The 24,110-nt window shown below is 39.8% G+C and overlaps 1 protein-coding gene across 1 annotated transcript in view; it reads right to left on the bottom strand.

Annotated features, from left to right (window-relative positions):
• LOC127368829 (nesprin-2) overlaps positions 1 to 22,274 on the bottom strand; it is an 84,727-nt gene extending 62,453 nt beyond the window's left edge. The window contains 37 exon segments of the mRNA XM_051410018.1: positions 829 to 1,032; positions 1,401 to 1,502; positions 1,584 to 1,751; positions 2,340 to 2,498; positions 2,689 to 2,839; positions 2,936 to 3,094; positions 3,719 to 3,762; positions 3,764 to 4,609; positions 4,689 to 4,839; positions 5,354 to 5,520; positions 5,750 to 5,870; positions 6,294 to 6,409; positions 7,103 to 7,430; positions 8,183 to 8,349; positions 8,488 to 8,643; positions 9,318 to 9,452; positions 9,780 to 10,382; positions 10,468 to 10,626; positions 10,970 to 11,137; positions 11,446 to 11,547; positions 11,665 to 11,802; positions 12,015 to 12,167; positions 12,320 to 12,525; positions 12,624 to 12,720; positions 12,889 to 13,057; positions 13,199 to 13,311; positions 13,419 to 13,583; positions 13,889 to 14,026; positions 14,125 to 14,238; positions 14,882 to 14,982; positions 15,412 to 15,611; positions 15,856 to 16,052; positions 16,306 to 16,398; positions 16,481 to 16,558; positions 16,726 to 16,821; positions 18,225 to 18,286; positions 21,996 to 22,274. Of these exon segments, the coding sequence (XP_051265978.1) occupies positions 829 to 1,032; positions 1,401 to 1,502; positions 1,584 to 1,751; positions 2,340 to 2,498; positions 2,689 to 2,839; positions 2,936 to 3,094; positions 3,719 to 3,762; positions 3,764 to 4,609; positions 4,689 to 4,839; positions 5,354 to 5,520; positions 5,750 to 5,870; positions 6,294 to 6,409; positions 7,103 to 7,430; positions 8,183 to 8,349; positions 8,488 to 8,643; positions 9,318 to 9,452; positions 9,780 to 10,382; positions 10,468 to 10,626; positions 10,970 to 11,137; positions 11,446 to 11,547; positions 11,665 to 11,802; positions 12,015 to 12,167; positions 12,320 to 12,525; positions 12,624 to 12,720; positions 12,889 to 13,057; positions 13,199 to 13,311; positions 13,419 to 13,583; positions 13,889 to 14,026; positions 14,125 to 14,238; positions 14,882 to 14,982; positions 15,412 to 15,611; positions 15,856 to 16,052; positions 16,306 to 16,398; positions 16,481 to 16,558; positions 16,726 to 16,821; positions 18,225 to 18,286; positions 21,996 to 22,071 (6,402 nt within the window). The 5' untranslated portion in view covers positions 22,072 to 22,274.
• Positions 22,275 to 24,110: the final 1,836 nt, after the last annotated feature.

Genomic DNA, 24,110 nt, shown 5'->3' with positions numbered 1-24,110 from the left:
ATCTGGCCGACAGTATATCCCACCACTATAGACCACATTAAGGTTAGAAGACTCACTTCAGTGACCTCAGATTTCCTGATTTTTTGATTTAAAAAGTTTTGTTACTAGAAATTGTTTGTATTGTCGGACATTTTTACTTGCACAATATGTCTTAGAAATAAATACAGGAATTTTGCCATTTTTCTATGTATATATATAAAGATATTGCAGCATTTTCTTTAAAACTAATTTGAAAGCACTTGGGGCAGACAGAGCTGTTTTGCAGGCTTGGACGCACCAGCAGCTCTGCATAGGAGTGTGCGTTCAGTCACACTGTACTTCTTACGTTGCTTTTGATGACATCAAGCTCACTCTGTCACACAGTGTTAAACATTTTGGCATTGCTGGTTGCCTGTAAAAAAACTCCATGAAAAACACTGGGCTTGTATGATCAGTTTAGTTGATAAAATTGAGTTAATAATAATAAAAAAGAAATTTTGAACTTTATACTTTAGAAAATAGAATATATATAAAATATGTGTTCATACTCTCTTTTTTTCCCCATACTTATCCAGACCAGGGAAATACTAAAATGAAATCCATACAGTGTAGGAAACCTGTAAATATGTAACATTTTTAACTTGAGACTTCACAACCAAGATATCAGGAAAAAGGAAATCACAACAACAAATACATCTGTGGTTGCTCCAGCTTCACTTCCTCTGTGAATGGAAGATGTCCCACCTGATACCAAAATGTAAGCAACTACACCCAATATACAGCATCTTTATACTGCAGGTAAGATAAGAGGCCATTTTATGTACAAATATATCTCATTTAAGCACTCACCTTTAGTTTTGCAAGGACTGTTGCAACATCTGAACCACTGAGTGTAAGGAGAGACTCCTGAATCTTCTGGAGGGAGTTAAAGCATTCGGCCATCCTAGCAGTAAGTTGTCCCTTAGTAGCTACTATCTGCCTATAAACATCCTCAGCTTCAGAACTAAGCTCCTTCAGCTGCTGTATCTTGTTCCTCGTCTGGGTCTCCACAACCTAGACAAAACAAAGTCAATCAAGAGACCTGTTGTAGCTCCATCTCATCACTGTTAGTTTTTCATGCTGGCCAAAGACACACATACACAGTAGTATCAGCATTAATAGTTCAGTTAATCTGTTCTTGGCTTTCAATCATAAACTGACCAATAAAGTGCTACCTAACAGTTTCAAAAGTCACAGAGTCAGCCATAATGTACTGCAGCAAGGCGCCAAAACCTGCAACAATAAAATGTCTCCTGTCATTATACAACTGAAAAGTTGAACTAGAAATTTAAACCAAAACTATATGTATATACTCCCTCTGTCCATCCCAGCAGCTTTATTTCACACACATCTAAAACAGAAAACTAAATCACATGCTGTACCTGCAGCTCCACAGGAGGCTCTGGGCTTTGAAGCAGTGCCTGAATCTCAGTGGCTCTTTGGTGGAAACGCTCCATGTTCTGCTCTTGGGACACAATCTCATTCTAGGAGACAGTTAGAGGGAGATGATCATTGTTTGAAGCAACTGTGGAAATGTACAGAATGAAACAGGAAGACAGTTTTACCTGCAAGGTCCTGATGTCTTCCTCTGTTTGAAAGGATGGAGACTGAGCAAATACTGCAAGTTTACTGGTGGTCCGGCTCTCTACCTCTGCTCCAAGCTTGAGGACGCCATCCCACAGACTCAGGCCAAGGTGTAAGTTTTCAATGTGGGAATCTGTTCTTTCTGATATCTGCAATAATAGACACGTAAAACAAACAGCACAACTCAACAGAAGACCTTAGAAATTAGATATTTGCAATGATAACAGTCTAGAGGAGATACTATTTGTGTAGTAAATCTTGCTTTACTAACAGTAGGTAAATAGGTAAGAAATCCACTCTTGATGCAATAATCTGCAGGAAAACCCAAAAGATATCACCTAAGGAATAATACTCTGAAACTGAAGTACAATGAGAGGTTTGAAGACATTTTTCTTCCACAATACATATTTTTGAAAGCCCAGCAGATCTAGGTAGGTAAAAAAATAAAATAATACTTGCATAATTCAGAATCAGAATCAGAATCAGAATTATTTACTACAGATTAATTATGTTAATCTTATGTTAATTATGTATTAATAATGAATCACAGAGAAAGGATTAACATCTACAAAACCGCAAGATAATAATGAAAAAAACACACAGAAAAATGTTGTATTGGCTTGTCAGAAAAACAAAAAACAAAGAAAATACCAAATCTTTTGATTAATAAAAATATGCCACCAACACAAGAAAAAAAAAAGTATATAAAGTTTGGTAAATAAAGTGACTGAACTTACATCCAACCAGCGGTCCATGAGAGCATCTGCTTCACTCTCATATGGGATGAGGGTGCATTCTGGGATCTGACGTAGATGAGTGTGAAGCTGCCTGCAGACACTGCGGACCTCCTCTATGCCGTTGTTGAGCCCATTCAGCTCTGCTTTTGTTTCCTGGACCTGAGAAACCACACACAAACAAACACGCACAATGTAAGTGTCATAATGAAGAATCAAAGCCAATGATTTACCAGGGACACACAAATGATTTGGATAATGTTGACTGTGCTTCATTGGCAAGTTTACACACAACCAAAACTTTAAAAGAGTGTATATTGCTTCATCATATTAATTAAACAGGGTGGTATGCCTTAGTATGCAGTCTCTGCAGGTTGCTTTTTCCCATGTAGGAGGCTTGTTCACTGATGGTGCTTTCTGCCCTCTGCAAAGTCCCACTCAGCTCAACATGAATGCTCTGAAACCTCTTCAGCAGCTCCGTTAGGACATTACATTGCTCCAGCCTGTATGTGATCCATGACACAACACACACAAACTCAGCAAAGAAGTCTAACTTGACATAGTTGTAAAACACAAAGGACTGTAACTGCTCTTTTTACCGTTCAGTTAAAGCTTTTGTCGCCTCCTCCCAGACATCCTCCACCTCTCTGGTGTGACGCACATCAGAAATCCCTGATTTTGAAGATGCATCTTGTATGTGCTGCAGCTCAGCGAGATGGCAGGCAAGATTACTTTCCAGCTCCGTCAAGGCACGCGTCCTGCAGCAATGATGAAACAATCATTAGTGGACTGACTGACCCATGGACATTGGGGAACATAGGAGAGGTGTAAATGAAGATAACTGACATTTGACAAGTTATTATTGTTTTAGCATACCTGGAACACCAGTCAGAAAATACTTGGACATTAAAATTATGTATAATACAACTGTAATATTTCCATTTTAATTTTGAGACATCGCATCTTAGGTTGTAATACTTCCTGAACTTTAAACATCATAGCTGCAAAAATATAATAAGAAATATATTAAATGTATTAGTTGTAAGGTATAATTATGTTTTACTTTAAATCTGTGTTGGGGGAAAATGAAGGCAGAAGTCATGATTTATAGAGTTAATATAGGGGTATTATGTTGGACTGAACTCTTAACTATCCCATTTAAATGCAAACTGTTCTGTATGTAGATAATAATGTTCAATTATTGTCATGTTCAATTCTGTGATAATATAGTAAATACCAAAAGGTTTATGTAACCAAAGGAAAATATCTAAAAGTCAATCATAATTGACTGGATGCACTAAATCCTCATCAGTCAGGTATCCCAGCCAGGGAAGAACAAACACTAAGAACGATTTGTTTTTGGACCCAGATGAGTGTTGTACCTCTGTTGTAAAGCAGGCAGGGTGGGCTCATGTAACCCGAGCTGCTTCACTGCTCCCCTTTATCTCCCTCAGTGCAGCTAGCAAAGCAACTCTCCTCTGGGCCAAACTCTCCTTCTCTTCTCCCTCTTTTTTAACCTTGCTGCTTCTTCTTCTTCTCTCATCCTTGGCTTTTAAGACATCCTCTTCAGACTTCCACATTTGATCCTTGTGCTCTTCCTCCCTTTGTGCCTTTCTATCATTTTCTTCTTCCAGCCTACTCCTTTTGGCTTCCATCCCTGACTCCTCTTCCGTCCTACTTGGAGTGGGATGCTCCTGTGGTGAATCAGTCTTTGTCTCCTGACATATCTCCACAGGATTCAACTGATCATTCTCCTGGATTTGCTCCTTTCCCATCTCTCCCTTCTCTCTCTTCCTGGCTCTCATCAGCTCTTTCTCCACATCGACAGCTTGCCGAGACAATGATGTCACCACATCCTGGCACGCCACCGTTGCACCATCCATGGTCAGAGTCATCCCCACTCCCTTTAAAGTGCTGTCAACACTATCAGATTGTTCCGCAACAGTCTGCAACTTTTGCTGAATTGCTGCCTGCCAAGAGTGTCTCTCCTGCTCCCAGTCTGCCTCATTCTGCTGTCTGCTGGGGTCCTGGTTTGCCAGCAGTGTTGGGATCTCGGCCTTGACTTCCTTCACTGTGGCTAGGAAGTGATCCAGGGCCCGGGCAGCTGACTGAACCTTCTCCAGCCGCTGTCTGAGCTGTTCAAGATGATGGACACTGTTGTGCAGAGCCTGGCAGAGGGGTGAAGGGGATGTGGCTCCAGGCCCTTGTCTTTCCTCTTCAGTGCCTCGTTCTGATAGCTTTCTCATTTCAGACTGCAGGCTGTCATCCATCTCCTGGGTAATGCAAGAGGGATTAATTACAATATTCACTCTCAGAATGAGTGTTAATTGTTTGAAAAAAGCATAGGTGTACCTTTAAATCAGATATCAGTCTAGGATCGGCCAAGGTGAAGGAGGAGATGTCCACAGACTCTTTGAGGATGCGGTCCAGTTTTTCTGTGGTCAGTGCCATCTGGTCATCTGCAGACTTCATCAGTACTGCAGTATTGTCTAGAGATGTCAGCCTGACATAAACCAAAGTAAAATAATCCTTACTTGTTAGAATAAATTGTTATTATGTATAGTACTAGAACATGGTTGTTGGTTAACTCCATCTGCTGATAAAGATCTTGTAATATAATCGGAGGCTCCAGAACAGCTACTAAATGGCCCTTAAAGTGAGATAGTTGATTCCAAGTTCAAAAATAAGCATAAAAACTCAACGTGGACAAGAAGTGCTTAAGAAAATAGAGATCTATGTTTACATGAAGACTGGGAAAACCTCATCTGCTGATAAAGATCTTGTAATATGATTGAAAGCTCTGGAACAGCTACTAAATGGACCTTAAGTTGAGATGTTTACAAGGTAAAGAATGTTTCTAAATCCAATAACACTATTATTATGTGGCCAGACACTAAATCAGTCAAAAATGTAAGTTTGTACTGGTGAATATCACCAGCAAGAATAAGTGGTACAGATGTGCTAACATCTTAACATATTGGTTAATACTTTAGATTAATCAGAGAGGTGCACTGTACCTGCTCTGTAGGCACATTTGTTGGCCTCTCCACTGCTGAGTCAGCTGCTCCCAGTCTTTTTTCACTTCATACTCATCTTCCCTGGTCTTCAGATGGGAGCACTGGGATAGCTGGGCATACTGGAGCTCAAACTCAAACCATAGTGCCTCTGTCTCCTGTTTTAGAGTCTGTTGTGGAGAATCATATTTACAAAGTAATGGCAGCAACAGTTTGATCGTACAAACAAATTACTGCCTAACAGTTGTTTCTTTAGCAGGTTGTAGGAGATTCAGAGAAGCACAAGTTATACACAGATTAATCTGCATCAAGATCATGATTTTAAAAGGTGACAAAAAGGTAATGATCCAATGATTGCTAAACATGAATGTAAAGTGGTGAAATGATGCTTCAACTTGCCAGTAGTTGCTTCTTTTGCTTCAGCAGGGTGGAAATGGTGACTGGGTGTAGGATAAACTCCTCCAAAAGTTTCTTGTTCTTCTGAAGTTGAGTTTGAAATAGCAAGCAGGACTTTCTGTACCTACAGTGAAAGATTTGCACAACTTCAATACAACATTCTGTGAGAGTTAAAGGCTACATGGGAACATCAAGTTCATCTCTTTAATGTCTTTTATTCTTATTTCACTACACTGAAAACAAAGTAAATGGCTGACTGTTATATCTTTGGGGTAATTGTGATGTCTAAATGAGATAAAACAGGTGAGACAGGCAATAACTCAACTAATACATTTCCCGCTAAAATGCCAATTTTTGTTAAAAAAATGTATAAACTGGTACTGTAAAAGATTCTGCAGACTTCATTAAAGCCAAATAAATTATAGATTTAAATTCTGGATTATGCTCTTCTGAGCTAATCTGTCAAGTCAAAGGTGAAACTTTATTTCAAATGCAGTCAGTTCGTCAAACACACACACACAAATGTAAAAAATATATTAACCCACACCTTTCAAGTACTTCCTGTTCGGCTGAGTGCTCTTCCTGCGGTGGGGTGGCTGTCTCTGCAATGACGGTCCACTCTGCCTCCTGCTTGGTCTCTACAGTGTTGCCCCTGACAACTGCCTGGGAGATGGGAGAGTCGCATAGTAACAGTCCAGTGAAGAAAAGAGGAAAAGATGGAGCGGCAAGTCTATCCAATTACTGAGGATTAGTGCTCTGCAGCTGCTGCTGTGTCTTGTACAGGTCAGCTACAAGCCAATGAAACTGCTGAGTCCTTTTCTGACCAGAAAGACTTAAGTAAAGGCCACTTTAAATGCAATGTGCAGAGTAAATTAGATTAATTTAGGGTAATTAACATTTGTAGCATACGCAGTATTATATCAGCATCAGGTTCCTGAAGAAGGCAAAAGGATTTAAAATAAAAGCATCAAAGTTATCACTATAGAGCTTTCCCTACCTGACTGTTTCAAATTATTATCTACTGTTGAGTATCGACACTTGTAGTCAATCATATTCACCTAGGAAATCAAAAACTATCAAATACAACACAAAACTTTAATGCAATGTTAACATAAAGATTGTGGCAATTAAAACTGAAGCATGAAAGAAAAGTGGACTCACCACTCATCACTCAAACTCCCTACTCCTAAAATGTATTTTCTTTTACTTCAGTTTACATGTTTGTAAGCTAAAATTAAAAGCTACAAAAATTAAGTTGTTCATTTAAATATCTGTTTCTAGCTGCAGCTAGAAGTACTAAAATACTAAAAACAATGAGAAAAAATCCATATAAAAGCAGTCAGGGTGTCTTCATACCTGTGTATGAGTTTGGGTTTGCTGCTTTCTATCTGTGATGTGCAGTAGACGAGCTTTCAGCGGCTGCTCTTTGGCTCGTAGTGAAGACTTGAGACTTTTCTCCGACCCACGGCCTCTACGCTGTGTCAGGTCATCCTCGCTCTCCGTTGGGACAGCCTGAGCTCGCAGCTGAAGGACATCTCCCTGATGCTGCACTGACACAGCACTGCCCACAGGTGAGAGGTCTTGTTGTTGACTGTGTTTCTGTGGGAGATTGTTTCTCCGCTGTGTGTCTGCCGACACGGCAGTCGCTCTCAGTGGGGTGTTTCCCCAGAGCTGCCGTCCCCTGCTGAGTTAAGAAATGTTCAACAGGGGGTGGTCAGGCTCAGTCAGTTAGAACCACTCAGTCCTACAGGCACCTCATTAGGATTAATAGACTTGAAGGATTACAGAGTGACAATTGTTAATAAACAAGCTGTCTGATTTAATTAAATTATTCAGTTCAACTCAAATTCAGTTCAACATTAATTTAAGGGTAAATTCTAAGGCCACAAAATTCTGTTCTATATCTGTCCAACTTTAGTAAATTCAAATGAAATTTCCTTTAACTAAAATCTGAGTCTTCCTAACATTTAATGTGCTACCTTCCAATAAGTCAACATACATTACAGCACTAGGGATGGACTCAGCACTAAAACGTGACCACGCAACATCTGTCTAAATATTACGGAGGTTTCTTTACCCATAATTTTCTCGAGTGAAGAAAGGTTTGTTAAATTATTCATCTAAAAACATTGCTTTGCAACACAAATATCTATCATATTGTTTTCTTCAGGGTGGGTAGAGTTCATCTTTAGACTTGCTGTGGTCCAGATAGGTGCAGTATATTGAAAAATGTGGCTGCTATGTAAAATAAATACTTTTCAGGGTATATTTCTCAAATCCATAATCTTTTACTAAATTGTTTAGTAAGAGAGCCCTGGATCCATTTGGGATTCAGTCATAACACAAACCCACATGAGATATGTGCTCTTACTATTTCCCTCTTAAATGCGGTTAATATAATACACCTCAGGATGCCTCTCCTTGGTATCATCTTACCAGTCAAATTGGAGCACTGAGTCACTGGGTTGTGTTTCCTGTGCTTCATCTGACTCCCTCAGCTGGTCTGTTTCCAGGCTGGAGGATTTTATTGGTGTTAGTGTTTCACACAGCTCTTGGAGCGATTCAACACGTTCATCAGCAGACGCATCTCCATCCACGACGGCCTGGAAAGAATGTGAACATCTGAGAAACTGAAATTATGTATCTTAATTTGTGGCTATCAGATTGTTTCCCAAAATCACACAGTGTGCCACACAGCACAATCTGATGCCAGTGCAAATGTTACAGAGTTATGCAAATACCTGTTGTTGCAGCAAAAAGTCAAGGTCAGTCTGGTCAGTGGCTTCGTGCAGAGCGTTAGTTTGCGTTTCACATTGCACAACAGAAAATGACTGCCTCCCCTCTCTGATCTTAGACCATATGATGGGAACAAAGGAGGCCATTTCTCTGCGTACATCCTGAGCGTGACACAAACAAGCAGATACTTACTTGGCAGAATGTTTTTATAAAAACTTGTAAGAAAAATGTAAGTGGTGTCAGGTTATCATGGTATATCATACTGTAGCTTAAGGGAACCAGTAAAATACAGAGTTAAATGTGATCTTCAGTTAGGACTGTGTGCTTTGGTGTTACAAGTGGGATAACCCAAAACGTAAAATATTGTTAGTAAAACAGTTAAATTAAATCAAATTGATGTTTTTGGAAAATATGTATATTTGCGTTCTTGCTGAGAGTTAGATTAGAAAATCAATAACACTCTCAAATTTGTACTTTTAATATGACGCTATAGCCAAGACAAGTCAGCTTGGCTTAGCATGGCGACTGGAAATGGTCATTTGTACACTTTGGTTTTTGTCCAGATTAAACAATTGAGATATAAACTAAGCTAAAGTCTCGCCCGGTTGAGTTAAATATTTAACAGACAGATATGAGACTGATATCATTGTAGTTATTGATTGTATTAAAACTAATGAGCAAACAATAAAACCCAGTAAACTGATGGTGTGTTTATGAATATATTCTATGGTTAAGTCACTAAACCGGTTGTAAAACTCAATTAAATCTTTCTTTATGACAGAAGTGGACCCCCTTAGTGGGTGCACCAGTTGTCTGTGTATAGTCCTTGTCGTACCTCCCACTGCCCTCTGACTGAGTCAGAGAGGAGCATCAAGTCCTGGAGTTGGGGCCCAGTGCAAAAGGCCCCAAAACCCTCCACTGCACTCAGGAACTCCTCCAGGACAGCAGGCTTCAGAATCTTTAAAGCTCTCTGCACAGAAAGACATAAAGCTAGACAAACATACACATACAAAAAGGGCAGCCGTGCAAAGCAAAACACCACAGACCTTTAAACAATGTGCCTAAATTCTAAAATTAAATTTTGAGTTTCCAAGGTCTGGATGTATTTGCTCTGTTTTAAGCCATTTGATAAGCAACACATGTCTCACACTTATTTGGCAGTGCAAAAGTGTATTTTTGGCAAATTATGAAAATAAAGTTCCAGTTAAAGAATTCAAAAGTAAATCACAGTAAATGACCATTCATTCATTTACATTTGTTGATTTGACATGATCATTTCATGTTAAAAAAATGTTACCTGTTTTCTTTTGGCTTGTGACTCTGAAAACTCTTTTCCACCAAATAACTTGATGGCTTGCTGGATGCGTCCATGCAGATGAAACCTGGCCTTCTCCAGTCTGCTCCTTGCCATTGACTGGGCTTTTGAATGAACCTCACTGCGGACCATCACTGGTGGCTGTGGAGATGTTGTATTACTTTGTAGAGTGTTTGGTTGCCCTCTTATTCTGGATTTCGATATGTGAGTTTGTGAGGGGGATGAGCTTTCCTTGTCCTCTGGAACTGGACTTAGTAGACTAGAGTGAATATGAGGTACTGGTCCCCTCAAAGGCTGAGGCAGCATCTGTATTTGGACAAGGGGTATAACAATGGTGGGTTCATCTTGAGTGTTCATGTGCTGGTTTTTAGGCCAATCCTGGAGACTTCCTGTCCTTTGTTGAGACATCTGAGATGGAACCTCAGGTGAAAGGTGATTTGGGTCCTGGGTTTGCAGCAGAACATTCCCAGTCTGGTCAACATGTTTGGTTCTGGCCACAACAAATAACCCCTCCTCTGGCTGCCTCTGATGGGCTGTTTCAACACGCTGCAGAAACCCAAGTGAACTAAACATTCCAAGAATCTCCTAAAAAAATGAAACATGTACAAATCACATACATATATGATGTTGAAGAACTGGCAAAAAGTTACCATTCATTGATTTAACTCACCTGGCAGTGGGATACAGCCTCTGAGATTCTGTCCTGAATGCCAGAGGTACTGAGGTGCTGCAGAGGAGAGGTTTTCTGTACTCGTGCCACAAGGTCCTGCAGATCCTGTCCCTCAGCTACAACCTGGCCCTCTAACTGCAACCCTCGAGAGACCAGCACCTATAAAGTTTATAAAGCCTTTATTGTGTTATCTGTACTGTATTGTTTCATTTTTAGGATATAAAGAATACGTTAACATAGTTTAACAATATTATAAGAATTTTGCTTTGGAGTCGCGTTTCCTATGTAGTTGTTCGCCCTTACCTAGTCCGCCAAGACAACAAGAGTCATAAGTTAAATGGCCACAAAAATTGTGAAAACATATTAGAATCATAAACATTATTTGTGAGTTACAATCATTTGTGAATTGTACATTTTGTGAAAAGAAACACTTGTGATGACTTTAACATAAAAAACAAAATAACGCCCCATGAGAAGATGCACAAAGTTTTGGCTTGCTGACTTTGGCTGTAGGTTCCAATGAAGAACGTCCTCTGTGCTTTTTCGTCTTTAGGTGCTGTTGACAGTCCAGGGCCTCTGTGCTCCAGTGATCCAGCTCAGCTAGACGGCCCTCCAGCCTGGATGCAGCCCGCTGCAGTTCTCCACAGGTCCTCTCTGCTTCACCAAGCATCTGTTGTAGAGGTCAAAGCAATTAGGATTGAACGCTATCCTTAGTTTGTCATACAATAATACAGGAGAGGAGCTTGTGATAATATTTCAATTATAAACCCAATGATTGTTGTAATTATACTGTAACAATGGCAACAACCGTATTGTTTCTAGTTTTACATTAAAATTAAACCGTACTGGAAGTATGTTCAGCAGTGCACTGGTTTAATAAAGTTCGGGTTCAGAGTGGGTTTAGTCAGAAACTGAAAGAGGGAATGATTCCTGTTGAAATGCATCACAGTTTGTCAAAGCATTTTTGCAGCGGAGTACCTGTGGGAGAGTTTGCTGGATCTTCTCTATGTTGCTTGTTTGAAAGTCTGGAGATGGACTTAGAGATGAAAGGTCCACGTCTGCCATCTTTTTACTCAGGAGCTGAAAGACAAGAAGTAAATAGAGAGACTAGCTCCGGCATGCAAAGATTTAAAAACTGTTTATTTTGCTGTTGATTTTGATCTACCCATCCCTCCATTCATATGCAACTTTGCCAACCTGTAGTTTCTGTCTTTTAGCCTTCAGTGGGGCTGAGGCCACCTCCAGTGGCTGCCTCAGTAGCAGGCTGGCTTCCTGGGTCAGTGAATGCACCATTTCAAGACACATTGGACCAACACTGGGCTCCGAGGATAGTTCCTAAGAAAGACATGCTTCGTGAATAGCAACTTTTATTGATGCCTATGTTTCCTGTTAGGTTACCTGTTATGTCACATTTTGTTTTGTCGCATTCAAAATAAAATAAATGACACTGGAATAAAATTCATTTCATTTATTCATTTAATCTTAACTGTGCCTTCATGTACAGTCTATGCCTCTGTGGAAAGAACAGTGAGAACATGTATACTTACAAACATTGTCCTCTTCATGTATTCAGCCCATTGCATGTTGACCTTGCTGAGTTGCTCGGCAAGAGCGAGACTGATTGAAGATTCTGTCACTTCGATGAGCCAGTTCCCCGCCTCGTTTAACTTAGCCTGACATGATGTCCACTCACTCATATCCTACAGCAACCCAACCAAAAGATAGAAAAATAATGTGAATATAGGTTTCTCTACAGTCATTAAATACATGCAGCTTTCAAACACTGGAGTCATAACGGAATCTCTCTGAGTTATCCATTAACAAAATTTCCAAACAAACAGGCTGAGGATACCTGCGTCCCCACAGATGAAGACTGGGCGTCTGACTGTATCTTCTGTGCCAGCCATGTCTGTAGAGAAGTCAGGCAGTTGTTGTAAGTCTCCCACGCAGACACCACTCTCTCCATCGTCCCTTTCACGGCCGTCACAGCCTGTGCAACCAATTCAGCTTCATTTTCTGCTTCCTTCACCTGACGAGTAACATGCTGGGAATCTTCACCTGGGGAGTGAAGAATGTGTGTGTGTGTGTGTGTGTCAAATAATAAGCAAGACTTCTGTGCTTACAGAACTCTTCTCATAAACATATTTAGCTCATACCTAGCGCTGCCTTGCCGGTGTAAACATTTGCTTTCTCCTTCAGGTTTTGGACAGCATCCATCAGAATCAAAAGCAGGCCTTGGCGCTCCACGGTCTCCTAGACAGCAAACCAAAAACCAGAATTCATCACTTTTTCGTCAGCAAGCTAAATGTGTCAAATGACTCACTAGATTTAAATTATGTTAACACATTTTTTCTAGAATCCTTTGGAGGTTTGATTATTGGTGTAACAATTTTCAATTTTCTCTCTCTTTCAATTACTTACATGCCAGTCCTGCAGAAGCAGGAGAACTGTCTCCTGGGATCTGTAGGGAGCTTTCCAGGTCTGAACCTTTGCACTGATGCGACCCAGGAGATCCAATACAGTGTGACGGGATTCCTGGTATTCCAACTTGATCCCTTGATACTTGGCTGTGACTCGGATATTGGTTAAACTGTTGTCAAATAAAGTAGGTGTTAATGCATTATTTCATTATTTTAGTGGAACTTAACTGCAGATGCTTTTAATACAAGAGACTTAAAGATTGCTTGGTTTAAACATGCATATGGGAATATTGATTTTAATATTCACGCACCGTCTTGTTATCTCATCAAACTTTTCAAGGGGCACTACTACGTTCCCTGAGTCATCAGTGTTGTGGTAGGTATCAAGGACATTGACATGGTGGTTCATCTCCTTAATTAAAGTCTTAAAAAAAGGGAAAACAAGATTATAAGCACATAAACTAAGATTAAACACGATTTTTAAGAACAGGAAAGCTCAAATTTGTTCTGCAGCTTCAAAATAAGAATAACCTTTAGTGTGTCTTGTTGAGCTCTTGCTTCTTTAGCAGCATCTGCATGATCTTTCCCTCTTCCTCCCTCTTCGTGTAGTGCTGCCTCCGCACGCTGCAGCCACACAACAACTGAGTCCAGAGGAGGAGGAAGACTCGAGTCCAGGTCTGCTTTACGTCTCTGCAGCTGAGAAATGACACACACATAACACAGCCTGGTAAAAGCACAAAACCTGGTCATTGCAACGTTGTCTAATGAGTCCTACTCACCTGGGGAGAGACAAAGGAAAGGAATCAGCAAGAGCCAGTAGAGTAAACTCTTTTCTCATTAATTCAATATTGCATGATTAATAATTCCCTCACAAATGCATAAAAACAAAAAACACGTAAAACAGCACAGGACGCAATAAGGGAGCAGGGCAAGACTGACTAAAACCTTTCTCAGGGCAGACTTTGACCCTGCTGCTTATCATCCACAGTGGATTACCCCACCTCCTCCTCCAGACGATCCCACGCTGTCCTGAGAGCACACTGCTCTTGGCTCAGCTCAGGGCGGCGTCTTATGGCAGCAAGGAGGGTCATCACTGGTCTCCTTTGCTCAGTGAAGGAGTCAGCAAGGTTCTTAAACACCTGATCAACCAAACACAGTAACAACCTCTAATTGCTGTACAACAACACAAAATAATACACACCCATTCAATTTTTCTTCTCTAAGCTCTTTGCCTTACCTGATATTTTTCTGCAAAGCTTGATTTCTCTGTAGCTGTCTGTGACTCTGACAGTTCCTGGTAGGCTTGCTGCAGCCAGCAAGTCACCTCTAGTGCTCGCTCACTTGGAGAGACCTACATTTTTAAAATTCAAACTGTGAGTAACTACTTCTGTGTCCATCAAGGTGAACAACAACTTTAGAGCTACATAATCAGTGGACAAACGTAAGAAGTATGTGCAATATTCATGCAGACCTAATAGTCATTCTCAACTGTGTTTCAGCTCTATGAGAAACAGCAGCAGAAAAAAAAATTTCAATTTAGGAAATTGCAGGAATAGCTAATTACAATGCAATTTACAGAGTGGGAGAAAGACGTATAAAAAGGGGCAAATATTAACTAAAGAAGGACTTTGCTTTGTGTATGGCTACCTGACGTAACGGTGAGACAGAAACTGCTGGAGTGAAGTGAGCAGGCAAGTTCACAGGCGAGAGAGAAGAAGGCTGGACCAGAGGAAACAGCTGTACCACCGCCACCAAAAGAGAACGGGGAAAATAATTAAGTTTCATGCAGGAGATAGTGGGTTCAAGCTCTAAACAGGGGAGGGAAGCAGCAGGGAAAGAAACAGTGGTAGTATTACTCTGAACTTACTTAAGTTTAAATGTAAGAGAGGAATATGTAGATTTGACTGAAAACAATGATGTCAGCTCTGCAGGTCTTTAGAAGTTTTGAAAGTCAACGTGAGACTGCAAGTATAAATATTGGTTTGATTTCCTACCTGCAGATGGTCATCAGGTGCTGGCATGTCATTGGAGTACTGCAGAAACTGGGCCACGTAAGTCATAATAGACTTCTCATCAGGGTCTTTAACATCAACATCTGTGGTAAAGGTAAATATACACAAAGGCTTTACAGTTGTTCAGTCTGCCAGCAACTCTGCCCAACTTCCATTTTAAATGATGCTGTCTTAAATTACATTAAGCACAACTGTTTTAGGTTTGTTTTAATGATTAATGAAAATTAATGAAATACTTTTTGCTTCCAATGAGCAGTAATTTACCAATTTCCTTATTCTAACTATTCAATTGCAGCCACAGGTTACACCTTCTCCTAGGTACAGAAATCAAGGTGACACAGTTGTGTCCGGGGAAAAAAGCGTGAACAAAGTAATTTAACTACCATAGTCAAAGAAAGTTAAGAATCCATGATGATTTCTGATTGGTATTAATACTTTGTTATGCACTTTGTTATTAGGAAATACTGTGAAACACTAATTAGAACTCAACAGCGCTACTAAATCAGCCTCACCCTGGGGCTCCAGCAGACAGGGGATGTGGAGCTCTTGCTCGGCCAGGTGAAACGCCTCTTCCAGGTTCTCCTGGTTACTTCTGGACTGGACCAGTGAGAGATCCACCAGCTGTGGTCTGAGAGAGCACAGGATGGCCAAGAAGGCCTCTCCACTTCTCCAGCTAGACTTAAAATCCCTCATACTGACAGAGCAACCAACCCTGGAGACAGAAAGACAAATGGACAACTAAAAAACTAAAGCAAAAAGTGGAGTCTGTGAGATTTTTATGAACACCCGAATGCAGACAAACCAAAGAGAGTCTTAGTCAACCTTGTAGCAACAGCAAAGTCAGTGCTTTGACTCAAACATTCCTTCCTTCCTCCATCTTTAACTTACACTTACACCCCTTCTTGAATTAATCACCAGCCTTTTTTAAGCATTCATATGTATGGTACATAACCTACTTTTTGCATTGGTCCCTGACCCACATGAGCAGGGTCTTCTTGGCGGATACTCGGAAGCGTCTGTGGAGGGGCGATGTCCGACCTGCAGGGACCGGACTCGCTGGGACTGGGCTGCCAGACCAGGAGTCCAAGCTGGTCAGAGAGTCGAGGGAGGAATGACAAGAGCTGAAGGAGAGAGTGCAGGCCAGCTCCTCAATCTAAAACAGAGTGTTTGAAACAATAGATATATTGGATATTAAATTATCAGTATCTTTTAAATGATACAAACATACATGTATGTGAAATCTGTCAGTACAGGCTACAGGCAAGTGTTTTTTAAATTATTAAGGATGCATCAGGATGCTGTTGCTTTAGTTTTTCCTTCTGTTTCTCTTTCTACATCCTTTTTCCCAATAGCAGAAGCAGAAGCAGATAAATATGTGGTGGCATTAGTTCACCACTGATACTCACATGACAGTGGAGGATGATGGTCCATATTAGTCCGAGGATGATGGAGGGCCGTCCATCAATGATATCTGAGACGTTTATGTTCACCAGTTTGATCTACACCAACCAACCACAACAAATGTAAATAATACAAACTGCAGATGCAGATTCCATTTTTTTTATGTGTGTAGAAACTTACTGATTTTTTCTTGAGAAAGTTGAGTGCTGTCTCAATGTTGGCCCTCTGCTGGAAAAACCCATGGCCCCTTTGTCTTTTCTGTGGAGACAAATTACAACATCTGTTTTATTGTGGTTATAATATTCATTTGAACATGTTTTTACCTCCCCAATACATGTCTACTGTTTAATTATAGATCTCTACTGTAGGAGGAATTTGGAATCTATTCAACTCACTGATATCAGAAGCACATTGTAGTAACTCACCATAGGTTGGCCACTCATCACCTCCAGCAGGTTGAGCAGCTGTGACCCATCCCTGAGGTCAGAGAATAGGTCTGACACAAATGAGGGAGGGCATCTCTGCAACAATGCACACAATTAAGTCTTATTTATTTACTATTAGCTACTGATTTTAAGCATCCACCACATTAAAAGAAAGTCCAAACATATTGTCAAATGTGCTCCGCACAATAACAGCATCAAGATAAATGGATCATCATTGGAGACCTTGTACAAATATGAATTAGATAATGAATTAGACAGCTGTCTCTAAATAGATATAAATAACCCTAGGTCACTCTGTCATATTATTTTATACAAAACAGGAAGTTGTTCAGGGTTTCCTCATATCATGCAGTAAAAAAAGTGAAAGGCTGATGGAAAAATGTTTATCTTTTTGCTAACCACAAAATACAATCTTAAGTGCAACATGAAGTAAAACGGATTGTGGGAATGTGATCTACTGCGTGGGAAACACAAATACTGTATATCAACATTTATTTTACAATGACATGAAACTTTTAACTGCTTCACATTATCGGCTAACAAATACATCGGAGGTCGCAGCCTACAAATTCATCCGAGACTGAACTGAACTGTGGTGCACTCATTCAAAAGCTTCTGGGTCAGTTAGAGACGGGGTCACAACAGTGACTCTGCTGTTGGGGGTTGTTAATGGACGCAGATAGGTGTAACAGATGGCAGGTTATGAACCAGTGGTTTTAGTGTGCAGTCGTATGGACATGAGGTTATGAAGAGGCGACTGGATTCAGATTACATGCTGTTCTGCTTCACTGAAGCACTATTTATACTTCAGGCGAGAGTCACAAGCAGCTCAAGGTCTCTTTCCAATGAGATCCGTGGTGAGCCGCTTCACTGCACCTCACAGTCTGAACAATGAGTCAGCAAGTCTACAGCTTGCTTCATATCACTTACAGCCCTACCACAGCATGACATCATGCCATTTTTCCACAGTCCCTAGGCTGAGCTCTCCAGAACAAATGTTTTGTATATCTTAACGCTAACTCTGAGCAAAACATTCAAATCAGCACTTTTGATCAGGTTTTGCTTGAGACGTCTCCCAAATTAAAGGTAGGTTTTGGAAAATATAGAAGACAACTTTTACTCAACCTTATGTGAAAATAAAAGGTCAATGGGTAGACTATTTCAAATATTCTGAAAAGTAAAGCCTTTCTGCATCACTACTCCAGCCCCTCTCTCCACTAATATGCTCAGACTGCCATAAAGATAATCTCCAGAAGATATATCCTATTAGACAGCTGAGTGTAAACTTTTTGTGTGAGAGTATCTTTGATAAAGCACCAGGTCTTTATTAACTTAAAAATATCAGCGGTCCGTTACTACCCACAGTTGAAACACTTCTTTGAGAAGCTGAGATACGCAGTTTCTTGTTTTCTTCAACAAATGCAACAAAGGTTCCTGTTCCACATAGTATCACACATAAATATGATATCTCAAAATACCTTTGAGAGTTGGGCATTTATCCAGTTGGTGAATGTCCTTTTCTGAATCTGTTCATGCTCCACTGTTGAGGAAACAGACAAAAGAATTGTTATCAATACACATTCAGAACAGGATGTATTTAAATGATCAATATAGTTATGAAGCACTGGATAATAAACACATAATAAAAAAACATAATTCTTTACAATTGATTCTTTATGGATTTTGGAAGCTTATGTTTGCTGGCAGTAGCAAATTGGTTTAATTAATTATTATTTTCTCTCAGTCCCCTTAATCTATTTATCACTGCTCAGCATGGTCACATATATGCAATCATGTTTTGCAAACAGTGAATAAGTTCAAATAAAATACACTGTATTTGTAATGCTACTAACATAATGCCATATGATGAACACTTTGCACTGCTTTTATGTAGTTTTGTTTCCAAAAAGGGAAATGCAAACACAGTCCAGCAGACGGATTTATATAAAAGTTCCTCTCATTCACAATTGAAAAAGTTGATCTAAAACTGTAGTTTTTCTAATTCTGTGAACACCAACTAATGAAAACAAATGTATAACGCACGTGTCAAATACATTAGAGTATATTCCTCAAATCAACCTGACTTTCTCAAACCCTGTATGCTGCTGTAAAGTCCACAATCCAGAAACTCTATAGCAGCAGTGGGAACCCTGATCTGAGCTGCAGGTAGGTCATAAGCTACTCACCAATATCAGAGGACTGAAGGACTTTTTGACCCTCCATTCTTATAACTAATGGTGAATAAATCCATGTATCATGAGTGAAGAGACTACTTTAAACAACATATAACTGCCTTCTCTAACACTACATGACCCAGAGTGGCAGGCTTTCCTCTTTAAGCTGAAGTAAGGCTACCGGCTGGGCTCTGGCTACAAGACGGGATGGCTTCCAAGACAGCGACAGACATAGATACTGACGCTCTCACACACAGCAAATATACACAGAGACACATTCATGACTATAATGAACCAGCAGACAGGCATATGCACACACACTGAGGGGATTTTGATCATACATGGTTCTTGAGAGGTACCAGATCTTTAGCTTCTGTTGCCAAAACATTAACCTTTACTATATATAACATTATAAAGGCTTTCCTTTTTACAGTGTTATGGACGAGACAGAAATATTATTTTTTGGGGCTTTGTGTCTTAATTTGACAGGACAGCTTAAGATAGAGAGAGGGGATGACACCCAGCAAAAGCCCACAGGTTAGATTTGAACCCATGGCAGCTGCAGCAAGGACTTCGATACATGGGGCGCCAGCTCTACCAGGTGAGCAACAAGGACACCTCGAAAGTGACAGAAATCTTAAATAAATTCAAAATTAGTTATGGAAATTGCCACTTTAGATTGTAGACCACGTTTGGAGCCAGGTTTGTCCACTTTAGCTTGAAGATTATATTGATAATATATGGAGCATCTGGGTACACATAAGTCCTTTTGGTGTCCATATTTTTACAGAATTTTGTGTTCATAATCCACTGAAAGCATAATAAAACTGTATCCAACAACAAAAAGCTGGATGTTCTTTATTCAGCCTGCATTACTGTTTGCTATAAACCTTTAACCACTACTGTCTGTGTCTATGTTGTGATGATCCCTCCTACTGTGCTTTATCTTGCTCTGCTGTCTGCTTTATAGATACTCGGGTTGGCTGGTAGGTGGAGCTGGGAGGGTCGCCTGCCTTACCTGCCCATGTGAGTGTGACTCCCAGAAAGTTATAGAAGACTGCCCTTCTTGTTCTTACAGTACAGTACAGCCCACACCGCCCTCCCCCACACTCAGTCACTCCCACTGTGATGTGAATGTCACTTGGCACACAGAGCACCTTATTCAACTCAGGTTTCTTTGTTTACTATACACTGTTCTGCACTTTAAGTTGTATATTATATTTTAGTTATATTTTAAGATTACTAAGATTTTCATTGTACATATAAACCACCGTGTTTCTTCCTGTGCATATGACAATAAACCTCTTGAAAACTGAAAAATTTAAAATATTGGGAGTCTCAGTCTCTCTCTCAGCCTGTCGCACAAGCCCTCAGCACTCTCCCTTGTTTGGTTTGCTGCACGATCCAACACACATTTCACTCACCCACACACCTCTAACATGACTGATATACTGATCTTTTTTGACTGATATATCTGTGTGTGGCCTCCCTTTTTGTTGCCAGCCATGAGTCAGTTAGTAACAATGTCCAATGTTGAATTTATTTATTTATTTATTTCTGCTGCCATTAAGCATAAATTGTAAAATCACACATCAGTCTCTTTTCCTGCAGAACAAACATGACTATGAGTACAAACAAGCTGTTGAGACTATTTCATGATTTATGATTCAGTCTATAGTAAACTGAGGAGCTTGATGTTTTGTCTGCGGCAGGCAGAAAAACACAGTTACTTACAGATGAACTCACTCTTGTATATCAGTGAGAGAGTTGTTTGTTTAAGAGCCTGCCAAGGCAGGAAACTCTTAAGCATTTTAATCACTCGACTCCACCCAGATCACCTGACTTGCCCAATTCAAACAGCAGTAAGAGGCTTCAACCATGTTGATAATAACTTCCTGCTTCAGGCCATTGTAAGACAGCGCCAGTAAAATATGTTTTCTCAGGTCAAATTACAATCATTGATGTTTACACGTTTACAACAAATATAATAAAAACATGATTTAATTCTCTGAGAGTATGTGTACATGTAGATAATTTTGATATTTTACCATGTGAATTACTTTTACTCTTATACTCAGGAACTTGCCATTCTTTATTTTGATGCATTGTCAAAACTGTTTATTTCTGATATTACCTGATGCACAGTACATTATTGGTACCGAACATTGATGAAACCACAGCTGTATTTAAAAGCACAGCTTCTTACAGCATTACATTATGACAACATAATGCACATCCATCAAAATCGAGATTTTCAGCTCACATACAACATTTATTCCCTTTTAATACTTAAACTGTTTACAGAGATGCAACACTTAATTCAACAGCTGCATGTTTAGTAAAGACAAGATTTACCTGTATGCTCACTAACTAAATCATTTGTCCGATCAATGAATGGGGTGACTTTGGAGGCAATTTGATTACTCAGACCGGTTTGAGCAATTAAATGTTTCATTTAATAAATGATGGTGTCACATGTAAACTGGTGTGGCTCAAACAAACATCCCAGGTTTTCCTGTGTCAGCATAACGGGCTGAACAACAAAATCATTAACTGTCTTTTAATGAAAAACATGTATTCTATTATACTGCTAATGACACAAATGATGTACCGAATTAAATTAAAGAGGAGAATAGAAATGGAGCAATATAGGAAGATAGATATTATGTAAGTTCTAATACTTCTAAAATTGAAAAATGAAAGTAAGGACAGAAGCTGCAAAAATCCCCTAAATAATAATATATCAGACTGTTTTTTGTAAACTGAGATGTCACAAATTCCCTCTTCCATGTGTAACTGAGGGTGCAGCAGTTAACTAGATTACTTTAAATGTCAGAGAAGTAGTGAACTAGCTTAACCTGACTGTTAACATGTCATTCAAAATCCAGTTATCTTTTCCACCACTTTCATTTTCACTTTTCAGGCATTTCATTAGGTTGTGTACATATTAGACGTCATAACAGAGTGATTAAAAAGCATCTCCTCAACACAGTTCATAGTTGGGCCACCAGTGTGATTCCCCACCACATCACATCACATGACACAGCATCCACAAAAGTACAGGAATAGACTGACCTTGGAGAAGCATGTGCACGTTGTCAATGTCCAATGGAATTCCTCCATCTTCTTCCTCGGCTCCACCTGAAGCCATATAGTCTCCAACCACAGCACGAGATCAACCTCAGGAAGGTCCAGGAGACATTGATAAGTAAATCATCCACACTAGTAAATCTAGTAAAGCTAACAGTGCTGAGGGTAAATACAGGGGTGTCAAACTTTTGTTAGTTAGCTCCCTCCGCTGCTTGATTAGTCACGTTACAGAAAGAACACTCCCATCCACACCCTTACCTTACCACAGACACACACACATACAGATGCAAGTAGACACATGCAAACACTTAAACAAAGAGCTCAAAGAGCAGGAATAGCCGTGCTGTTTGGAAAGAGCCGACACCACACTGCCATAGATATGTATGTATGTAGATATACAAAAATAGATCACATCTGCTCCAAGATCTTCAGCCTACCTGTAGCAGGGCTGCACTGAAGACAGCTAGTACAGCATATTGCATTACAATGAAGAACCCAGCAGAGTGTGTACTGTGTACAATAAATGTCCTCAGCTGTGCCCTTTCATATTGGCACAACTCTGCGTAGATTCACTGTGTTGAGTCCCTTCAAATAGGACTTGGCCTTTAGGTGCTCATAAATGAAACAAGGTGCCTCTTGCCTATTGGAGCGTGATGACAAAAAAAGTGTGGAAAGTCCCACCCACGCTGACTGCAGGCCCAAATCACTCCTGCAGACTCTCATACAAACTTAATATCCTCTAGCTAAAAAGTAATCATACCCTCATAAATCCCTGAGTCAATGAGTTTGGTTCTCAGCTTACTTTACAAAAGCAGATCGTTATCAGTGTTTCAGGAAACAAAAACACAATAAGTTTCACTACAAATATCTTTTTTCTGTCTTCCTTTTCTCCCATTTGCCTGTGAGCTAGTGCAATAATGTAACAGCTGAGAAACAAGGTCACGGGGAAAAACTTGCATTAATATGAAACTGTTTCAGGTTCCTTTTAGGGGTCATTCCAACTCATGATTTCGCAATATACAGTATTTATTTATTTATATACTGTATTTATTAAAAATGTTATTTTGCTTTTCATATTGAGTTACAGCAACTTTTTGAGGCTTTTCAATTGAAAAGTATAGACTCATGATTGAATTAAAATGAAATCAGGAGCCAAAATACTCTATTAATAATCTTTATTCATTTACTTTACCTGAAGAGAAAGAGGGTGCACAAACCGTAGAGCAAGTTACACAATGGCATCTTTACCCTTGAAAGCATTGCCAGTGTTTTATTTGTTGTTTCACTATGGTGAACAGGCAGAGGTGGACAGCCTGTCTGCCATGTAGCAGCTGCACCCTCACCTCAAATTCCCCTCTGTTATGGTAGCAGTGGCACAGGCACCAAAAAGCAGAACAGGATATAGGATAGCTGAAGTGTGCCTTTGGAAAGTCTAAAACTGTGTAACATAACATCAAGTAAAAAACAAACAAGCAGAAAAACACCATAATAACATGTGCATGATTGAAATTGAAAGTGAGGCACTATAAAAAGGTTATTGTATAAACACTGAGAACACAGCCCCAGTTGAAGGAAACTGGTGTCAGGTTTAATTGCATGTGACTGTATGTCAAACTCTTAGTCCTCCTAAGATGTCAATTTTGTATCTCAAAGTTTGTTGATTTATAAAGGCTTGAGCATGCTGCCGGAGAAATTATAACTATTTTCAGTGGTCAGTTTAAGACATGGAGCCAATGTGCCACACTAAATGTCAACAAGACAAAACCCGGAAACTCTTATTGACCTGTTGTTGGCCTCTGAGCTCACACGTATTGTCCAAAACTTGAGTTTTCAGATGGCTGACCAATCCATCCAATCTGACACTGAATGTATTTATAAGGATGATATCAGAATTGTTTTAAAAAACATACTATTGGCTTTGCCCAGTAGTCATCAACACAAGGTATCTTGAGAATTACTAAAATGAGCTTCATACCTTTGATTCTTCTGCTCATCGTTATTTCTTTAGACAGAATTATGGTTGAAATAATTTTTCCATTGCCGAATATAAATTAAACTTAACTAAACTATGACTTCAGCTCAAAAGGAAGAAGTAATACT

Source organism: Dicentrarchus labrax, unplaced genomic scaffold, assembly GCF_905237075.1.
Source record: "Dicentrarchus labrax unplaced genomic scaffold, dlabrax2021, whole genome shotgun sequence".
Classification (NCBI taxonomy): domain Eukaryota; kingdom Metazoa; phylum Chordata; class Actinopteri; family Moronidae; genus Dicentrarchus; species Dicentrarchus labrax.
This window is presented reverse-complemented; position numbering and strand designations above follow the sequence as displayed.